Source organism: Adiantum capillus-veneris, chromosome 27 (assembly GCF_014529385.1).
Source record: "Adiantum capillus-veneris isolate H3 chromosome 27, ASM1452938v2, whole genome shotgun sequence".
Classification (NCBI taxonomy): domain Eukaryota; kingdom Viridiplantae; phylum Streptophyta; class Polypodiopsida; order Polypodiales; family Pteridaceae; genus Adiantum; species Adiantum capillus-veneris.
The window spans coordinates 124,404,057-124,420,107 of NC_140957.1; the positions used below are offsets into that span (position 1 = coordinate 124,404,057).

A 16,051-nucleotide genomic window follows, 5' to 3' on the forward strand; every position below is an offset into this window, starting at 1 on the left:
GAGTACCGATACGATCACACATCGATCGATGCGAGCCATCTCCAAATTATAATACACACATATCCAACATTTTGTATCTGTTCTTTGTGGTACACACCCAACTTTTGCATATGTACCCCTCGAGCTCTTGATACCCACCTTTTAAAGCTCTAGTAGTGTTTCTGTTTGATTAGTTTCTTTCTTTTTATCTAGACCTTGTATTCAAATTCACCATGATGTAACTCTTTGGTCTCATAGGTCATTTTGGCCTTTAGAAGGCATCAATATAACATTTTATTTTTACTTGAGCTACATAAACACGAGGAGACCATGTTGTGAAGACCAACATAGAGACAGATTATACATTATTCCACCTACTAGCAGACAAAGGGGCATACCACTCAACAGAGACTAAAGATCACCCACACCAAAGCTACATTGATCGATCGGGCTATTGAGCTAGGGAGATCCAGACGACCACGATTGGGGGTACCTCACAACATTGACGAAGACTGCGAAAGAGGATACAAATCACTTAAGCTCGACATGTGAGACATCCAATACGAGTACTTACCATGGTGGACATTTGCGACATTCTACAATGACACGATGCGGTACATCCTCAAACAACACCCAATGCCGGACGTTCGCAGACATTGATGTTCATCATACACTGACATTGTACTACCCATTGTTTCACCTCACACATTTTATAGTGCTACAAAGCTCTGAGCTGCTTAGTTTTGTATTATGATCAACTTAATCACATTCCTACTGTAGTCATCATGATTTTCGTAGTAGTATTCTACAAGTAATATCGAGCTCAACCACTATTAGTATGCAGACTAGTCTCATGGGCTCTGTTCCTTGAGCTACATAACCTAGGGCCAAGTTGATTCAGTACAATTGTGACCAGATAAGTCTGGCTGAACTTGATGGACACGAGCTGAATTGGGCTCATACAATCTTAATTTGGCTAAGTTCTCACCATTTTGAATATCCATGCATGAGTGAATACACTTTTAATACACATTAGTTCTACATTGAAGAAAATTGAACGTGATTGAAGCTCCAATTATTCAAACAATTGGAGGAGTTTAACAGAGAGCATGACTTCCTCTATAATTATGCTTTCTTTCAACACTCGAGTGCACTTGAAGAAAATGCAAACGCGAATATTTGGTTAAATAGTAGGACATGAGAAACTTGATCCTGTTTAATCATAATTTCCAAAGGTCTTGAATAAACGTTTATCGACAAGGACCTCTTATTTATGTGAGAAAAGCACACTTCCAACTTCTAATTATGATACTTGCGCTAATATAAATTGTTTTCATCATTGCTGCAATTCAACAAGATACAATGAAGAGGACAATTGCACATCACATGCCAAGCTAATGAAGCTCCATTGTGACCCAGACAAGTACACTTGAACCTAATGAACTCAAGCTGAATAAAAATAGGGTTCATGCAGCAAAAATATCTCATGATTCAATGAAGACTCCTCATTAGGATTGCAGAACTTTTACCAAGTTCAAACAATTTAGTTTGGTTCCTGGAGAAGCCCTTCAATTTTTTTAGCTTGTAAATGCAATTTCAACTTTTGTGCAATGCGTGCAAAAATAAAATCATGTTTATTCAGCTATTTTACAACATTTAATTGTTGGAAAAAGCTGCTCATAGTTGAATCTAATGATATACATGATCCATTTAGTCTACCATGGTTAAGCATTGCATGACATGAGTGGTTCGGCTTGCACATATTTCGAAGCATGCCACTTAGTTCTATCCCATCCAAAACCGAACCCCATGAATAAGTTTGTCATAAACCCTAAATGACTCCAAAAGACAAATCACTACTAGATAAAAGTTACCAAGATGAAGGGATATATGAGATGGGACCACTAGAGGTGTGTAAATGGTCATGTTGTTAAGAGGCAGCACATTTGAGCCCATTATCACTCATAATCATGAGATTGATCAGAAGATGTTTTACCTCTGCTAGACATAGGAGCCTGATAATGCTCAGCAAGAACTTAAGAAACTAAGACTTACCTATAGAGGTGAAAGACAATGGTGTCACATAAGATTGACTTTGTTACCTGAAGATTTAAGAAATTTCCGAAGAATGCCACTCTTTTCTACAGAAGTACCTCAAAATGGTCTTCGCTTCTCAAGAATGGATAATTTAGATCAGAGCAGTATGAGAAGTATCAATGGAGGGAAGGCAAGAGGAAGGCCCCGGTAAATGAAGATGGACAAGAAATGGAGGAGCTATATTTGATGTAGCAAGCACTACATGCTTAGTGCTCAATCATGAGATCTGACACTAGATGCAGCGACCGAACCCATTATGCTTTGGGCTTGGAACCACCACATCAGGGACCACTGAATTTGTAACTCCTTGTAGAATGAAGTCAATAGCTTAGATAGCCTTCAGATTCATATGCTTGAATCATCTTATACTCTTTGCGGAACCACAAGCATTGCCTTCCATTAGGCTGACTTCCACTGACATTAATAAATATCTGTGTTACCTAATATGTTACCTCTAAAAGATCCTGATAAGTTGTCCTCCTTGTCTCTCGCCTCTTTTAGAAACAGGAATATACCTTGAAAGAAAGTACAGATAACATAGGCATAGGCTATGACAAAAGTAGCAGTAGCATGCCACTGCAAACCAAAGCAAAATCATTAAAGAAAAAGAAACTCAAAACACAAGGCAAACTGATGTTTCCATGCCTACTAGGCTTTTTGCTTTATTTAACCAGAAGAAAACAATGTGTGTGCTCTTCCCACACAATCATCACAGCCAATTGGTCTCTGTCCGCCTTGAGCAGAGCAGACTGAGATATCGTCTGATATCTAGTGGCACCAGCTTTTAGTACTGTACAGAAATGACATGGTAGAATGATTGCAGGCTTTTGATGCATGCTATCTACAATTCTGAAGTTGTAGCCTTTATTGGATGTTATTTTGAAAAGGTGAAACAGCTGTCCTACTTGTTGGCTGCCTGAGCTGCAGCAAGCCTTGCAATGGGTACCCTGTTTCAAAAGACATTAGCCAGTTTAAATTCCAAAAACGTAGTTACAGAAATCTGAAGGGGCGTTGTGCATACAGCATTCAGGGCAAGGATATCTGTTAAGAATAAGGCAATACCAAAGGACATGTATTGTGTACTGGAAAGTGCTTGCTAGTAAGGGAGCACTTTGAAAGACGCATCTTCGTCAGTTCTATGGACCCTGGAAAATACCAAGAATCTTGATTCTGACCCCCTATGGAACTTCTGCTGCCTTCAATGATAAGATGTTGCCAGAGTTGTTTTTTTATGGGCACCCTTGCCCTTCAAATTCCCAAGTTTTTATGATTTTTCTGATATTTTAGTGTGTATTTTTTTAAGGGTAGCTCACATTTTCACCCGTAAAAATTGGGCAAAACACCCCAAAACGATTACCATGCCCGGCAAAAAGCAACCTTGGATGCATGTCCTCAGAGTTTAAATTTTTACTAATGCTCTAGAGAAATGGCTTTGGGCTTACACACCCCCTCTGATCATGCCGAACTTGCAGATACTTGATACCAATCTTATTTTGTCCCAACAGGAAATACTGCTGTGACGGAAAAGTTGCACTTAATCTTGGTGTTTTCTACTCTTGCATGGCATAATGAGGAGCTCTCCTGCAGGTAAAACTTCTCAGATGCCATATAGGAATGTGCTATGAATTTAGGTCACTTTATCATCCTGATAATTGCTTTGCAATGAGATAAAGCATGTAGAAGAGTATGTTTTAGAGCAGCAATGAGTAAGCAAGGGGCTAATGTGTCAATGTGCAGCTCATTCAGAATCAAGTAAGGGAAGAGAGAAAACTTGGTATGTACCTGAAAGGTGAGCAAGAGACGTAATCAAGAGCGGTTTTGAAAAAAAACTCTACTGATGATGGCTCTCCACCTTGTTCACCACAAACTCCAACCTGCAACCATTCAAACGCCAATCAAACGAGCCTGAAAGTATGAAACGAGTTTCATTCAAACCCCTATGGCACTTCAAACACTATTCTATTTTCGGAGCATTTAGTAGCATTCAAGTCCAAATAACCACCGAGTATTACAATAGAGCATTTGCAAGCAAGCAACATTTTCATGATAATATAGCATTATGCTCTAGAATGAATCGTGAATTGCTGACCATTGCGAAAGAAACCCAAATTTTAAAACCCAATTAGGGGCAAGTTTGAAACACGATTTCAACTCCAATACGTCTACTAATCGTTCAAACGAGTTTGAATGCAACTATGCCTGCAACCAATCACATCCACACAAAACCCCATGGAACGGTTGAACCACCACTACATAGAGTGCCCAGAAACATGAAACACATCACCTTTAGATTGGGTTTTGTCTTTCTGCCACGCTCTGTCGCAATTTTGATCAGTTGTCCAACACCCCTCTGGTCAAGTACCTTTATGAAAATTCAAAAAAGACCTCAGAATTAAAATAGTAAACACAATCATCCCTGCCTAGACCAGAAAATGTCACTGGTTGTCCCTACGACTATATCAGCACAAAACAAACATAAGCATTTGTGCACAAAATCTACAAACCTCAAATGGATCATGTTGAAGAATGCCCTGAGCTAGATAGCTCGGCAAAAACTTGCTCACATCATCCCTACTGTACCCAAATGTCATCTGTGTTAGATCATTAGTCCCGAAAGAGAAAAAGTCTGCATGTTCGGCAATCTGTACCATATAAAAACTCAGTAAAGATTGGTATAATTCCTGGCCTAGCTTGACTGAAAGTAAAAGTACAATCTACAATTCCTTTCATATTTTACAACTGTCATGTATACTCTGTGGCGTACGAAAAATATATCTTACAGAAAGAAGAAAAGATCAACATTCAGACACTGATCTACCTCATCTGCTACCAGGGCTGCCCGCGGTATCTCTATCATTGTCCCAACCTTATAAGTGAGGCGTGTTCCTGTCTCTGTAAAAACTTGTTCTGCTATTTTATGAATCTCCGACACCTGATGGGCCAACTCCTGGACCAAAAATAAGTAGCACTCAGCATTCAAATCCTTTCGAAAAACAATCGAAAACTTCTTTAGGAAGTCAATTTTTTGACATATGCACAGATCACTGTTACAGCATTGCACATAGAGAGTAGGCAGCATAGAGAGTAGGCAGCTAGTTCTAAATATAATCCTATCATGGAAGCCTGAAGGAACACTTCGATGAGCAAGTGGTGATTTAGAAGCTACTATTCCTCCAGCTCAAACAGACTAATACTAACAATGGACCTAACACACCTCTAGCTGGTCTCATTTCCATACTTGTTAAAGCAGCACCGAACAAGAGCCAATCTTGGTTTGGTGCTCTGGTGAAAGGACAATGAAAACGGGCCTTTCAGGTGATAATGGAAAAATGGCAGAATTTTGGAGCATTATCTAGCACACACGGACTTCCAAACCATGAAATTTTTGGTATCCTCGTCTTGGCAGTTGGAACTGCAAATACAGGGGACGGCTTAAAAAGACCCAGATCAGCAGCAGCTTTCAGGAAAATTTGTGGGATCCTTGCGTTGGGACTTGGAATTGCAAATACAAGGGCAACTTATTAAGACCTAGATCAGCTGCAGCATTCAGAAAACGAGCCAAGTCCCCATTCAACTTCAACATTCGAATACAACTCCATTCTTAGCAGAAGAAAAAACTCAACGTTGCACTATGTTTCAACTTCATTCTAATTCTGTTACTAAAAACTTCATTCAAGTAATCTTCCAGAGTCTGTATTCAAGCTTCAACCTTCACCATGACATTAGGAAAAGAAGGATCTTGATGCACAAACACCATCATCTTTTGGTTTGCATGACTGAAGACTTTCATGCAATGTGCTCTACAAGGAAAACCAGGTCACAAACAATCTATCTAGTATCAGATATATTAAAACCTACCGTTGATCTCACAACACACATTAATGCCACATCACTCACAAAAACCTCACCGTCTGCCCCATAAGTTAGCTGGCTTCTTGCTGCTGAAAAAGAGAGGACCTCTAAAAATCGTCCTCTCAAGCAGTTTCTAGCAGTGAGAGATGACGACACAGGATGCAATGTAAGTGCGATAAGGTCTACAATCAGTGACAAAACCTCTTCACATGACATGCCAATACACATGCTGCATTCACATAACCCCCATGATAGTGTCTCTCCCTCGATACCTTTTAAACTTATCAAGGCTACAAGAGCAAAACTCTCAAGGGTTTTTACAATGCATTACACACCACCAATGCAACGCAAAACCCTACTAAATCCTTTGAAAAGAAAAAACATCTTTGGAATAATTGGCCACTTTGCAGCTATGATGCAAGCAAGAGCACACACTGTCGAACGAACTAATTTGTTCATGCTTGTAATAAAGGCGGAGGTGTGTTTCCTTCCCAAACCTCAAAATCCCCAAACATTGCTGGTGATTATGCTTTTTGCAATCTCCTCGTATGGCATAGAGCATGACACATGTCACCCCTCTTGTTCTTGTGTCTTGTTCAGATCCCAGTGGAGGAGGTGCTTTGACGTGATGGACTATGCTCAAATTTCTCAATCCAAAGGTTTGATGCTGTACTGTGTGATCTTCCTTGCATCTTTTGCAGACCATAATTTTCATGGACAGAAGCAAATATTAAAGGGATGCTTTAGTCCCTTCTCACAGCGGGGAATGGTGTTTGCTTTAGCCATAGTATCACGGGACGTGTCCAGGACAGAGGGGTACCTTGTTTCCAGGAGGGATTCGAAACAAGGCCGTCGACGGTCTTCAGACATGGGGAATGGGAGGAGAGTGGGGACGAGAAGCCCAAAAACGGGCGTCCCATGTTACTATGGCTGTAGCCCTTCTCTATTTCTGCCCATCCCTCCCAATCTGATAGAGAATCTTGACTTGGACTGCTTGGCTTGTTCTCCAAAATTCCTTAAATTTGGCCTTTGTTGAAGACGAATCAACCAAGTTTGCATGTAAGTTCAAAGGTTAACATGGCACGAAAGTGTCACGTTGGCTGTATGGTTAGCCTTTTCTTGCTTACCCACATGCTAAAAATGCAGCATTTTCCTCTGCAACTTCAGCATTTATTGTGAAAGGAGGTGTTATAAGTTCACAAATGTCTCTATTTCTGCTTTCCCGCTTTCTTTTGTAGCATAGACAGCCTTGGTTGTAAGCTGACAATGCATACACTGCACAGTGGTTTTGTTTTGCACACAAACGCCTAGTGACCTATTCCATTGGCCACCCAACAGGCCTCTGATTATCCTCTTTTGGCCACTTCCTCAAGCACACCCCATTTTTGTATGTCTAGGGAATTTGGTTGAATCCTGAATAAATTTTAGGGTCAAGGCTTGCCCCCATACATGTGGGCCTGTCTATCTCCTCTGGACCATAGAGCTCCACATCTCCTCACTCTCCTGCTCTTTCCATAGTATCCACCAGCCTTGGTGCTGACAATGAGAACGGTTCTTGACCCTGTGTATCTCCATCTCCTCTTTGATCTATTGTGTGTACTCTAAACCTTTATAAGTGTGCAATTTTATCTTGTCTTAAACTCATAGCTATTTCTAGCATTAGTGTCTCAATTTCCTTTGAAGGAGCTCCCTGCATAGGGCAAGATTCACAAACCAGCATGCCATTCTTTGAGCAAGAGAAGATCGCCCATTTATTTTGTCATCTTTGTGTGACTGCATCCACATATCAAGCTCTACTCCTCTCAACACTACGTTCAGAGTTGCTTCCATACATAGTTCAGGAAAAGGAAAGGCTTTTCGTATCAAAAACCCAAATTAAACGGCCCAATTGAAAAGAATCAAACAGCATAAGAAACTGGACAGAAAACAGAACCAGCTCAGCAAGTCAGTTTTCAAACCTGAGGCGTTCCCACAAGGGGAACCATAACTTCCGGAAGTACTGTTATCCGTTGATTGCTCATGTTTACTGCCGCCTCAAATATGGCCCTTGCTTGCATGTGTGTCAATTCCGGGTACGAGATTCCAAGCCTGCAGAGCCAAGCATATAGATTGTTCAAAATCTCTCAAGACACACAAAGCTTAAACAATTACATTACACCGGGGGGACCATGAGAGAGAAATGAAATGATATATTAATGTCTTCAAAAGGCCAAAATGACCCATGTGACCAATCTGTTACAAACTGCTGAATCTGATACCATGTCTGAGTAAGGAAAAATAAAAGAGATACTACATTGAATCTAGAAGTGCTACTAGCTGGAACTGTATGGGGTATGTGTCATGATTGATACAATGGGTGATGAATCCATCCTCATCTGTACTCTGGATGTCGAGATGGTATGGCTCGTATCCTCTGTTGTAGTCTTCGTCGATGCTATGAAGCTACTCTCCTCAGTCGTGGGCGTCTCGATCTCCCTAGCTCCAATGTTTGGTCAATGAGAGTACCGCGGGTGTGAGTATGAGCTGAGCTTTGCAGTGGTGACTGCTCCTCTATCTGTCCGGTGTTTGGTGTGAAGAAATCAGTAATCTGTCTCTAGGATTGTCTCTCTCCAGATCTCCTAAGTAAACTATCTCTGTGTCTGTGTAACTCAAGTAGATACAATCCAAGACATCTCTGGTCCTGATAGCTCATGATTCTAAAGAAGGGTCTGAAGCCTTCTCTGAATAGACAGTGGAAGCGACCCCGTATCTCATAATACACTGTGCACTGACATATATAATGCATCTCCGTCTCTGGCTCTGTATGGCATAGGCGGCATATCTCGTTAGTTGTTGGTATCCCTCTGAATCTACCAGTCTCAATCTCAAGCTGGTGTGAAGATGTCCGTATCTAACCAATGGCACACCGTAACCCATGAGATAGATGTGTATCCATATAGCTGGGTCGAATCACAAACCCATCCCCTATGAGTTGGAGAAGATGCTCTCTATAGAAAGCCATCTTCGTGCCCAACTCCTGTGTCGGCTCTATCCATGTCTCCTGGTATCCACAAGTGGATCAGGTCCTGGCAAACGAGTCTCGTAATCTCTATCCGTGTAAGAGACAACGATGGTGCATCAAGGGAGTATTGGAAGGGAAGCAAGCTGTCCATGTTGAAGCCAACAGTCGTATCATAGCTCAGAAAGATTCTTCTTCTACGGATGTCCCTTTTGCAGCACAGATGGGTTCTCGCGGCGAAATCTAACAGAGACCACCTCTCTGCGGGGAGGTGAAGAAAGTGGAAACTCGGCGCAGGAACTGACAAAACCACGGAGATTTAGGCAAATTTTCGGCGGGGAATTTTGTCACGAGGTTGTGGCAACCACTAACCTTAGTTGTTGGTTTCTTTCCTTGGATTTTTATTTAATTTTTGGGATTCTCATTGAAGTCACAAATGGCCAAACATTTGTGTGGCCGGTATGAAACGGGCGACGACCGAGAGTTTCACCCGCAATGACGAAGGGCAGGTCGCCACGAGATGGTTGGGCCACTCGGCACTCAAATCCGAGCACTAAAAGGGTGTCTAGGACTCTAGGCTTAGTTCATAGTCATTTAGGCCCCTCGCTAGAATTATAAGTCGGTGGGTACTAGGAAATTAACTCAAAAGAGGCAAGGTGCACACTTGGCGGCTCCAGCTTGATTTTCCAAGTCTGCATGAAGAGGGGGCGCCCAATTTGAGAGTGGAGGCTGATTTTTGCTCCATAAGTGAACTCAAGTGTGTGTGAGTAGTGGGTGCAGGTGATCACAGCTTTAATGGAAAGCTTGCCTTCTCCCTTGTCTTATGTAGCATGATGATTCCGCTATCGTGCATCTCTCTCCCCCTTTGAAAAGAGAACCGTGATGCCCCGCTCGAGGGCTTTTCATCTATATGTATAGTTGTGTGAATTCATGCGCATATGTCGAGGCAAGAGCCTCTTGTCCACGTACTGGATTAGCTAATTGCTAATCCCCTGCAGATACAAGTGAATTTGGAGAGATTTCACGCGAGAAATTTCGTCCGATTCCAAGGGCAAGTAGCCCTACATGTGTGGGAGTATGTCATGTGTGGGAGGATGAGGGCTTGCTAAGGATGCGATAAGCACGCGAAACGGAGCCCAAAACAATGAATTACAGCCTATTGTGTATTTTTACAGGTTTAGGGTTTCGACTCTAATTGATCCCTAATACCCCCAGGAGCTTCGGGAAGCGAGGGGATCATTGTACACATGATCTGGTGCATGTTCCGGGCGGAAAACAGAGAATTCAGCGTGCTGCAGATTCTCGCCAGGTTTGGAAAAGTGCTCGTATGCACCGGGATAGTCACCTTTGGCATGGGGACTTCATCTATGAAGCCTCCTACTGCGGTTATGCTACCAAAATCCGGCTAGAGTAGGCCATTTTCAGCCCAGTAAAAGCAAGACAGCTTGTAGGTATTTGCAGGGTTTATCTCAAGTTTTATAAGAACAAGGAAATACCCAAGGGGACGTCAGTCTTTGGGGCCTACAGGGTGTCACTGTCTACTTGGTAGCACTCTAGCTGCCAAGCCGTGGTTTGGTTTCTCTATGTCGTGAAGTTCAAGTAAAGTTTTTCAAGAGAAGATTTGGGTGAAAGCCAAAGTCTACCGCCCTACGGGCCGGTGTCATGGTTCCGTCGTCGGGACAGAATAACTCTTTCCTTAAAGAGTGAGCCTTGGTTGGTTTGCAGCGCAGACACACAGCATAGGAACTCGGAATTACACTATGGCTTACAGGACAAACGACGGCAGGGAAAAGGGTTCCTCTTCATAGGACAGAGAAGTTGTTCCTCCTCCAATGTTTGAACCTGCCCAGAGTTTACATACGGCCACCCCTGTCTGTGCCTTTTGTTGATTTGAATGCTCCACAAGGTCAAGGGTATATGATTGAGCAACTACACAAGGATGCGTTCAGGACACGGTTGGTTGCCGCTGTGAACGTGTTTCCTCGGTTGGTGCAGAATCCTAGGTTGTGGAATTTCTGCAAGCGCCACCAATGTCACAACAGACAAGGCAACTGTCTCATGCAATAGAGCTTGTTGAGAAACAGAGTCCCTTGTGCGTCTCAGCAGGACAGGGAGCACTCACATGTTACGGAGTTAGTTGGGGCTCTAAGACAACTTCCTTTTATCCACGACCAAGTGGTTAGGACGCCTATTCTATAGGCTTTGCCAGTTCAGCCAACCACCTTTCAAAGTCCAAATGTTACATTAAATGGACACGGAACCAGTTTCCAGGCTATGCAACACGTTTTTCCACCACCCACGATACATCCAAGGTATTTTAAGTGTGGATCTGCGTTTCAGAGCGTGGTTGGTTATGCGCCTGGAAACCAACAATATATGCCAGGAACAGTCTTTGGGGGTATGCAAGGCATGATGCCAAACCCCATGTATGATATACAGCAAGGGTTTCAGTGCAATTAGGGCCAGTTTGGGGTGCCACATGGCAATTTTGGCATGGCTGGTTTTTCCGCACATATGGCACCAGTGACGCGGAATGTCAATGACCAAGGAGCGCCGATGATCCCTATTACAGTGCCCATGTTGCAGACAATTCCCTATGATAATTTGGGAGCCTTGAAAAGCCAAAAGCCTACAAAGAAGGTGGTGAAGCTATGAAGTTTGATACTTTCAACGGCTTTGAGGATAAGGCAAAGGCTCTTACCTTCCTTCAGCAGTTTGATACAGCTTATGCAGGGGGGAATTTTATAGAAGCCTCCAAGGTCAAGAAAGCTGCCACTTTCTTGAAAGGCAATGCAAGGACAGGAACCTGCCACATGGGTATAGCACATGTTTGCATCTGCGTGGCTGTCAAATGAATTTGAAGCCGATGTCATGACGAATTGGCACCAACTTACTGCGGCTACTTGCAAGAGCCTACAATCAGAGGTTCTCTAAAGCGTTGCTCTCAATAACCTCCTACAGGTTTGTGGCATTGACATGGCAGATTGAGAAGTATTGTTGTGGGCTGCCTAAAGGGCTTGGAGTGTCACAAACTGCTTACGTGTCAAGCCACTGAAGAACAGAGCCAACCTGCAGATCTCGACCGAGGAGCCTAAACCCTAGAAGAAGCAGCAGAAGAAGTTTTACCAACTTGAAGAACCCCGTCTGATGGGGCCCAAGTGACCTAAAGGGATTAAATAAAGCAAGACCACACACAGAAACTATTGTGTAGCAGCTGATGACACGCCAGTACCACACATGAGCATCTGCAGCAACTGACATACATGCATCATGGACAGAAGGATCATAAGTGCACTTTGCACTAAAGCCCATTTTGCATCTACATCAACATCACAATCTCCTTTCATAGAAGACTCTACAATAGCTGCACTTGTAGTAGAGCCGGCCTCTTTCTTCTTAGCCTCTTTTGCCTTCAACTTAGGACACTACTTGATCAAGTGATCATTAGCTTTACAATAATGGCAACGCATCTTCTTTTTGCCCTTTTCACCAGAATTCCCGGACAAAGTGCTGCCAGTAGAAGCATTAGAAACAGGTGATTTACCACTCGTAGAAGAACCATGAGAAGTGGCTACATCGTTGTTACCACTTTTTCTTGATATGCTTAAGGAGGAGGCCAACTTGCCTATCTCAGTTTGCTTCCCAGGCAGTATCTCTCGTTACTTCCTAGGATTGGTTCCACAATTAAAATTGTTCTGGAGTCACCGCACACTGCAGCTTCAGTTACGGCCAAGGCCGCACGTTTACCTATTGTGCAGGTTCTTGTTCAAGACACGCACTCACTCCCGAAGGTGATACTTCTGCCTCATGTGAGTGGGGGTTGGATCAGACAGAGTGTCGAGTACTCGGGTCTCTCGAATCAGTGCTTCATTTGCAGACAAATGGGCCATCTTGCAAAGGCCTGTCCTCGCAGGAGATCCCGACCCACAACGCATGAGCAGCCTCCCAAGGCTGAGCATGCCCAGTAGTCAAATACTCAAGACACGCAAACTGGTACTTTGACAGAGGCCAACGATCAAACAGCTGACGGTTAGCAATAGGCGCCTAGCCGCCGTCGACAGGGACGAGCTCGTCACACGGCTCCCCCTCGTGGCAGATCTCCTTCAGCTCAACAACACTGGGTTCCGACAAGCAACCGCTTTGACCCCTTCAACAGGACCCCCTTGAGGAGGCTCCACCCACCTCAGCTCCGCCGCCTCTTCCTCCTCCTTCAGACGCGGCCGCTCCACCTTCTCCACCCCCTCCCCCTCCTCCACCCTCACCCCCACCTCCTGTCCTCTCTCCCCGGTGTAGACCCTCAGCCTCATCTCCCGACCCCTCCCACACTCCTCCTCAGGCGCAAGAGGCTGGACACACGTTGGTGCAGCCAAAGTTGGTCTGTGCAGGGAAGTCCTCTATGCCAAGATATGGGTGCTAGTAGGTGCAGGACAAAGGGCTAAGGCAAGTACGGAAGACCTGGGCAAGCAGGTGCTAGTGGAAGCGTATGCCTAATGTGGCTTTTTAGGCCAAAAAGGCTCCAAGACTAGTCCAATTGGGATGACAGATAAACATGCTCGAAGTGCCGAGTCAGTGATATGGAATGTAGTGTTCGAGGTGCTCTAGAAGCCGGGTCAAACGGCTCGTCAAACGGAGCCTCGGTGAGCAAGATATTGCAGCTGAGAAGGTCTAGCAGATCTGCAATTAATAGGGCAACTAGGGACATGCGGCCTGGGCAGACGTCAACGAATAGATGTGTAAAGCTCAAGTTATGGAGCATGCCCGTCTTTTCGGATTGCGGACCGGAGCTCTGGATTGTAGGTTATGGACATTTGAAGATTTGTCGAGGGCCCGGTTTGTGCCCACCTGACTATTTCGGAGAGGTGCCATTCTGGCGTTTTCTTTTACCTCGACAGGGTTCTAGAGCAAGGTACGCATCATGGGGACTCAGCAAGAATTGACGGCTCAGTGATGGCAATGCAGTTGCGAAGTTGCGGTCCGATGAAGTTTGTTGCCCAAGAAGGGGGGTCACATATGTTTTTCCCTGTTTTTGATGGCTTTGGGTTGCGGGTTTGGCGAGGTCGGAATGGGGCCGGGATAGTGGACTTTGAAGCCGGTACTATGAGGTTTCATGGGTGCTTTGTGGCTTGGCACTAGGAGCTTCACGTAGAAAATGACAAGGTGGGAAAAATTAAACAAAAAATTAGTTTTTCTAGTGTTCATGGGGGTTTTTTCAACCCACCCAAGGGAGGGCGCTCCATATGCTGCCAAGTGGCCCGCCATTGAGCCCACATGCGTGGAACAGGCTCCGAAGAGAGGGCTATATAGGCTATGGCATGACACTCATTTGGTGTGACGAGCTGGGGAGAATGAGCTCCCTTCTCATGGCTATGGCGTTGAGTTGGCAGCGCTGGCGCTATGCAAGCTCTGCTCGAGGCAGCACGACGACGGTTTTGACAGCAGTAGTTGGCAGCCAGCCAATGGTGGCACTCCTGGTGGTCGTCGGGTGGCATTCGGGTGCCCGCACTGATGACAGGGCAGCCCGCCCTAAGGGCCTAGTCCCGCGAGCCGATTGGGCGCCCAATCTTTTGAGGGTATGAAGTCAAAGCACCCCCCCCCCCCCCCCCCCCCCCCCCCCCCCCCCCGCTCCCCCTCTAGTGGGTGCATTTGAGGATAGTTTCAAAGACAAGGATATTGTATTCTTCTCAGAGACTCATCAAGCCCCTGGACAGGTGATGCCACATGTGGTGGGATACAGATGGGAGACAACTCACAAGACAAATGCGAGATCTGAGCATCGGAGTAGAGGTTCAGGAGGAGTAGCAGTGCTATTCAAAGAGGAACTACAACCATTACTGCATATTCTACGAAGAGATGATCATGCTGAATATATGTGGGTGAGACTGAGAGCTGACACAGGTCGATTCCTATATATTGCCATATGTTACTTTCCTCCCAATACATCAGTGTATGCTGCATCTAGAGGGCAGTCGCCTTTCTCTATACTAGATGATGACATATGGGAGTTTTCTAGGGACGGTGATATCATTCTCCTAGGGGACTTCAATGCCCGAACGGGCAACTCGCAGACAGTCTTCTACGACACATCAGATGAGATGCTTAGAGAGCAGGATGTGGGTGAGTTGGGACTTGACAGATGCTCAGATGACAGAGAGCATACGGAGTACGGGAGATACCTCATGGAAATGACGACCACACACGGATTCGCCATACTCAACGGTTTACAGCGATTTCCTGGAGCAGCCGGTTTGACATGCTTTCCACAAAGACATGGGGCCAGTACAGTGGATTATGTTATGACACAACCAAGCTTTGTCCCCTGCATTCAGGATTTCACAGTGGGAGCCAGACCAGGGGGCATAGCGGTAGATCATGCTCTCTTGACACTGTCCGTAAAATTTCAGTATAGTACAACCCAGACATCAGGAGGCAGGTCACACACCCGCTATACATTTACACCAGAGACTGATTTTGTTTATACAGAGGAGATCTGGGACCGTCTACTGGAAGGCACAGCTGGCACAAACAGTACAGGCCTCTCAGTGGAGGAGTGCACATTCTACTGACTGAGACACTACATGGGGCTGCATCAGTGGCATACCCACACACTCAGCCGGGCAAGAGACGACATTCTGGGAGCATGCCCCATAATAGTTGGTATGATGAGGAGTGCAGAGAGATGAGAGCCCAGCTTCATAGGGATCTTCTTTTAGGAGTCATCACTTATAGACAGTCTTGGATTGCTTTCCGATGCCTTGTGCGACGGAAGAAGCGAGCTTACCTAGCTCAGATTGAGCGAGACTTATATCAGATGTTCTTGAGTAGGGACTCAGGAGAGGCATGGCGACTCTTCCATGAGCACTCCCCTCCCCCAGTGATTACTTCACTGATGTGTGGGGCCAATATGCGACATCATTATATACGGTTCCTGGACAGGAACCCCTTCTAGACCCTACCAAACCTTGCCCAGTGATGGAGGTTCTCGTAGTGTTTTTCAATCGTGCCATGTGTGAGGGGTTACCTGAGACTTGGAGGTTGTCTAATATTGTGCCCATCCTCAAGGCTGGTGACCCTACAGAGCCTGGGAACTACCGCACTATTATGGTTGGACACACATAGCCATGGTTG

At 44.8% G+C, this 16,051-nt stretch overlaps 1 protein-coding gene across 1 annotated transcript in view; it reads right to left on the bottom strand.

The window, feature by feature from the left end:
* Positions 1-2,707: 2,707 nt before the first annotated feature.
* PPDK (pyruvate orthophosphate dikinase) overlaps positions 2,708-16,051 on the bottom strand; it is a 35,317-nt gene continuing 21,973 nt past the window's right edge. Inside the window, exons 15-20 of the mRNA XM_086502486.1 lie at positions 7,887-8,016; positions 4,895-5,023; positions 4,581-4,718; positions 4,361-4,438; positions 3,859-3,950; positions 2,708-3,023 (exon numbers count right to left, since the gene is read on the bottom strand). Of these exons, the coding sequence (XP_086358612.1) occupies positions 2,978-3,023; positions 3,859-3,950; positions 4,361-4,438; positions 4,581-4,718; positions 4,895-5,023; positions 7,887-8,016 (613 nt within the window). The 3' untranslated portion in view covers positions 2,708-2,977. The remainder of the gene's footprint in view (positions 3,024-3,858; positions 3,951-4,360; positions 4,439-4,580; positions 4,719-4,894; positions 5,024-7,886; positions 8,017-16,051) is intronic.